At 42.0% G+C, this 6,000-nt stretch overlaps 1 protein-coding gene across 4 annotated transcripts in view; it reads right to left on the bottom strand.

Moving 5' to 3' along the window:
• Positions 1-1,241: 1,241 nt before the first annotated feature.
• The window catches only part of SMAP2 (small ArfGAP2), a 51,036-nt gene continuing 46,277 nt past the window's right edge, over positions 1,242-6,000 (bottom strand). For all 4 annotated transcript variants that reach the window (XM_003937006.4, XM_074380598.1, XM_074380597.1 and 1 more), the window contains one exon: positions 1,242-2,618. In XM_003937006.4, coding sequence (XP_003937055.1) covers positions 2,493-2,618 — 126 coding nt within the window. In that variant the 3' untranslated portion in view covers positions 1,242-2,492. The remainder of the gene's footprint in view (positions 2,619-6,000) is intronic.

The following is a 6,000-nucleotide window of genomic DNA, read 5'->3' as shown; positions in this document are numbered from 1 at the left end:
TTGTCAAGTGACTTTCCATAACACCTGTACCCTCAAGACTCTCAAACTGATGCCCCCAGTCAAACTATTTCCAACTCTGTCCAGATCTCTATGGACTGGCTGCTTATTCAGGTCTCAGTCCAAATGTAACCTTGTCCTGACCACTCCATCCAAGTGGGCCCATATTCAATCTCTCCCTTACTTTGTCTTACACTGTCTGAATTAAATCTATTTGTTTATTGTCCATTTCTCCCTCCACACTATCCCATGAAAACGAAGAGTTTTTATTCACTGCTTTGTCTCTAGAGCCTAAAAGTGTTTGGCATATTACTGATACTTACTAAATGTTTGTCAAATGAGCTACTGCCTAACACAGATTTTGCTTATATCTGAGTGCTGACTAAGTGCCCAATAGTGTGCTAAATACATCACAGGAACTGCTTCTTCTTATCGTTTAAGTATTACCATCATCTCCATTTTACCCAGAGACACAGGAGTTCAGAAGCTTGCTCAGGTTCCAGCATAGGAAGGGATAGGAACACTGGAGGCCTGATCCAGAGCTGACTTTCTTAGCTACTGCGCTGTCCTCCCACTTACATCTTTAAGGACTTAAACAGTGTACTCAAGGAAAAGTAGGGAGCAAGGGTCCAAAGATCACATTTGTTGAGAGCAGAAAGGGAGTCAGAGGAAGAAGGAAACAGACTAAACAAGGTCTCTGCGTTTTGTATTTCGCACTGCCCCCAGGACTAAATATTCTAATTCCTGACACAGAGTCAGAAGGCCCAGTTCCAATAGCTCAGAGAGGGTTGAATTACCTTTACCAGACAAAGCTACTGCTCTCTTGGACGGGAGAAATTTCAACTCACTAGTTAATTGCCATGGTATAGGGAAAGAACAAGGGCTGGAAATCCAGACACTTGGAGGCTACTGCCGGCTGTGCCCAGGGTTCTCTAGTGGACATCTGGCCAACCATGTCCTTTCTCCGAGTCTCAGTTTCTCCATCTGTGGGGGAAGAGGCATGCTGCTCTGAAGATCTGTGACTCTGGCAGGTGCCGATCTCCGGAGTTCCCTCAGCTCAGCTCTAGACGCCAGTGGAGAGAGGCCGCCTTTCTGATTGCTGGAGCCTGGGCCTCACCCTTGGGTATGAGAAGTACAGAATTTTCTAAAATACAGGAAGTGAAAGAATTGCCTTTGGAAAACAGAAAACCTGAGTGTAACGTTCCCTCCTGCAAGAGTGACACACAGTAATGGCCAAGCAAACAGTCCTTCCCTGCAATATTTATTAAGGAATTTACACATACACAGGAGAAAGGCAGCCAGGAACTGCGGTTCCCACACATGAAATCTTGTAAGCAAAGTTTTCTTGTCTGAATTTTCAAGTGGGGTGAACAATGACTGAGGGGAACGCTGTTCCGGCCCGCTGCCCCATACGCCTGGGAAAGGTGGGGAGACAGAAGCACCCTGGATACACAGGCATGAGAGGGTGATCTGCAGACTGGGAGAAGGGAAAGGAGAAAGGGAGTTCTCAATGACATGGCATTTTTTTTTTTAAACCATAAGAAAAACACAACAGTTTTAGGCTGCTGATAAATTAACTCCTCTCTGTTGTAAACCTAAAACTAAACAAAAACAAAAATACCCACAGCAGATGGGGAGAGGGTGGGAGGCGGAACACACACTCATACACGCACACAAACACACACACGCACACACAAGCAGTACACGTTAAGCTCTGCATTCCCACAATAGGCTTGGTCTTCCAGCCACAGAGCCAGATCCTACTGAAGGTAGGTGGGAGGCGGGAAGGGATATGTGTGTGTGTGTGTGTGTGTGGGATCCTCACAAAGTCTTTGGTGCTAATAAAGGCTGACTGAAGCAGCAAGTCCTGAAGGCCCAGATCCGGAAAGCAACTCAGGGCGAAGAGAGTAATATTTTTGCTCATCCTCACAGGAGGGGGCTTGCCTCACCCCAAGGCTAGGGTCAAACTGACCCAGGACCCAGGGAGTATTTAATATGATTTCGGTACTTGCTTCATTCCCATAAATCATGAGAACATGATGTCTCCTCTTCAAATTTAAAAACTTAGAAACAGCTTATTAACACATATAGAAGCACCTCTAAGCTTTCCCCTCTTTGGCTAATACACAACACCTACAGACCCTTCTGAGAGTCTGATAGGAGCTTTAACCTTGAGGGAAGGTACTCAAAGGTATGCACATTTCTCCCACAGTTTAAGTGCCTTCTGCCAACAACTTCTAAGATGCTGGTGCCAGGAGAGGACTGGGGAGGACGAGGGGATGGCTATGGGGCATGTACGACATAAAGCAACAGAGAGGTCTTCATGTTTGGGAAGTGGCTGGGCAGACCGCCACACCCCAAATGACTTATTGAGCAATTTCTAAACCAAAGAGAGAGGTAGGAAAAGAGGATGGGGGTCAGGGGTGGAGGCTGTGGAAAGGAGAGAGCGAGGGCTGAAGAGAATGGCAGCCTGGCAGCCATACAGGTGTTTGTTTTTATTTCCACATCTGAGGACTCAGAGTCTGATTTGCTGCCTGTCCATTTCCGCCACTCATTGACTGTCCATAGTTCATCATGCCGTTGGCTCCATAGAAGTTCATCCCAGCCATCTGCTGGGTCATCTGAAAGGGAGAGAGGAGACTTTCAGACCAGGCTCTGGGCATTCTGCCAATTAGTGCAAAAGACAGGGCAGGACTCTCTTTCTCTGCCAGGATGGGGAGAATGAGACAAAGGGAAACTCTGCTTTGGGTAGTAAACCCTGGACCTTAGCAGTCAGATCATTTCAAGACCATGTACATGAACGACTTTTCAGGAGTGCCGGTTGACGGAGACTAATGCTCAGGGAGGGAAAGAAGGCATCCTGGCATCTGGATCCAGTCGACAGAAAATCAGCATGAGTTTCTCTCTTTTTCTTTTCCAGTCCCTCATCCTAATTAGAAGGGGCCTATTGTTAACTTGCCTGGCCAACCCTAAAAGCTGAGAAAAAGCCCCCTTCCCAATGCTCCCGCCTCATCTCCAGCACAGCTATTACCGTCAGCGTCAGGGAAAGCGCATGAGCAGGCTCACTAGTTTGCAGAAGGGGGGAAAAAAAGGAACTGGACTGTTGAGAATGAACAAAGGCAGGGTGGGGGAAAAGGTGGGGGAAGACTAATATGTCTTCCGTGTAAGAGACGGGAAGGAGCTGGGAGAAAGTCAGTGGAATAAGGCCTGAGGCAAGGGGGAGGATGGGCTGCGATCCTTCATGAATTCAATTGAAAGACAAGCCCATAGCAGTGAACAGAAAAATACTTCATCGAGAAAAATGCCTTGAATTTCCTAAGCCTAGTACATTTTCTATATAAACTCTATATAGGAGAAAGTATTATTTTCTTGTACCAACTTTTAAATTTCAAACTTACATAAAAGTTTAAAGAATGGTACAATAAAACCCATATATCTTCTTCCTGAAATTCACCAACTGTTAACATTTGCCATATTTTCTCTCTGTTCCTACAAAAAACACTTATTTTTTTTGATGAGCAACAAAAGTTGCAGATATTAAAAGAAAAAAAAAAAGCTGCAGCTGTCATGACATTTCACTCCTAAGTCAGGAGGCACCTCACAAGAATGAATGCTTTAATAGAATCACAGAACAATGAACACGCTCAAGAATTCTAACATTAACACAATATTCTAACGTACATGGCATTTCAATTTCAGATCTCCTTTAATCTAGAACAGTTTCCCTACTACTTCCTTCCATTTCTTCCCGACACTGACAGTTTTAAGAACCCAGGACAGTTATTCTGTAGCATATCCCTCAATGTGGATTCATCTCATGTTTTTTCATAATTGGATCCAGGTTAAATACTTTTGGCAAGATTCTATGGAGGTGATATGATGTCTTTCTTAGTACAAAATATCAGAAAGCATATGATATTAATTTGTTCCATTGTCAGTAATTTTATGTTTGATCACTTGGCTAAGGTAGTGGCTATATATATTTTTCATTATAATTAATAAATAATCTGAAGGGCATTTCTTTGCAAATGTGTGAATCCCTTGTTCTTTTTATAATTACTATCATTCTTCTGTAAAGAAGGCTTTTCCTCCCTCCATTCCACACCTGGTTTTTAAAAAATATCACCATGGACTCATGGTTATTTTTTTCCATTCAATGTGTCATAATCCATTAGTGTTGTTACTCTTTTTGATGTTCAAATTGTCTCATTTGGCCAGTCAGAGCCACTGGAAGTTGGCTCATGTGCCACTCTGACACATTCCCATCAGAACTACCTATACAAATAAAAATGAAACAATGAAAATAAGTGAAGGTAAGTCTCCACTGTGAAAGCCAGAAAATAACAAGGTAAACCCATAGAAAGCATATGGAAAGAAATACTAAAGATACACCAGAAATTGAGATAGAAAACAGAAAAATGTCGCACCAACACATCAAAATCCTGGTTCTTTGAGAAAAACTAATGAGGCTGCTTGGCATAACTTTTGATAAATTTGAAAACCTTGGTGAAATGGAAAATCTAGGTAAATACACTTTCCCAAAATTAACTTCCATAGAAGAAACAGAAAACTATCAAAGATTTGCTACAAAAGAAAGCAATAGGGCCACACAACTCCACATGGAAATTCTACAAAACCGTCAAAGACCAATACTACATAAATTCTTCCAGACTACAGAGAAAGAAAAACATAAAAATACTTTTTCTAAATCAAGTATAACATTGATACTACACTGATAAAGATAGCACATGCATGCACATGTGCAGTACACATGCACCACCTCTCTGGTATTCCTTCGCCTGTCTCCTGGTTTTCACGTTAAATCACTTCGTATTGCTTTGTACCTAGCACAAAACTAGTGTTGCTTTGTCAACCAATTTGAACATCATTTTCTTTTGATAGGCATCATTTCATTTTCAGTTGCCTACTGATATGATTGGTACGTTTGGTCTCAATTCCATCATATTATATTTTTACTGTGTTTATTGTATTTGCTGCACTTTGTAATCTGTTTTTACAAATTCTCAGCCGGGCGCAGTGGCTCATGCCTGTAACCCCAGCACTTTGGGAGGTCAAGGTGGGTGGATTACCTGAGGTCAGAAGTTCAAGACTAGCCTGGCCAACATGGTGAAACCCTGTCTCTACTGAAAATACAAAAAAATTAACCGGGTATGGTGGCGGGTGCCTGTAACCCCAGCTACTCAGGAGGCTGAGGCAGGAGAATCACTTGATCCTGGAAGGCAGAGTTGGCAGTGAGCTGAGATTCTGCCACTGCACCCCACCCAGCCTGGGTGACAGAGTGAGATTCCATCTTAAAAAAAAAAAAAAAAAAAATTCTCTTGGTATTCAGAACATTTCACATGTTTGTTTTAGTGATTACTTCTATATTAATACTTTTAGCAATGTCCTTGGTCTCCTTTTTCCTTATTCAAGCTTCCATCATTTGTCAGCTTATCACATCCTTTGACTTCTACTTATTTCTTATACAGTATTTATTACTCAACTTTTCTCCCTTCTCCTTCCATTATTTTTAGTTGTATTTGTTTGCCAGCATATGATATATATCCTGCAACCCTTGTCATCACCTTTGTTGTAGTCTTAGATTCTCAATTAAACATTCAATTCTCACCATCATTTCATTTTTTGCCAAAAATGAAAATGACCCCAGTCATCTCTTAGATGGATGAAGCTTATCTTAGATTCCCCAGGAAAGTGTGATAAATTCCAAATATCACACTTGTAAGTGTGATATTCCCTGAGTTCTTTCATATTTATTTTTTACAGCCTTGATGCCTTAAGGGTAGCTTGGCTGGGTTGGCTGTAAAATGCTTGTCTTGTCTTGCATATACCTGTGTGTCTTTAAACTACTGCTCTCCTTGTTGTTCTTTTTATTTTGCTATTTGGAAGTCTGATGTCAACCTGGGTATTTTTTGTTTGGTGTAAGTGACAGATTTTTGTGGGTAGGAGGTATGGAAAAGGCTGGAGTCCTAAACATTTTTAATG

Source organism: Saimiri boliviensis, chromosome 11 (assembly GCF_048565385.1).
Source record: "Saimiri boliviensis isolate mSaiBol1 chromosome 11, mSaiBol1.pri, whole genome shotgun sequence".
Lineage (NCBI taxonomy): Eukaryota > Metazoa > Chordata > Mammalia > Primates > Cebidae > Saimiri > Saimiri boliviensis.
The sequence above is the reverse complement of the archived record's forward strand: the minus strand, read 5'-3'. Positions and strand labels throughout refer to the sequence as shown.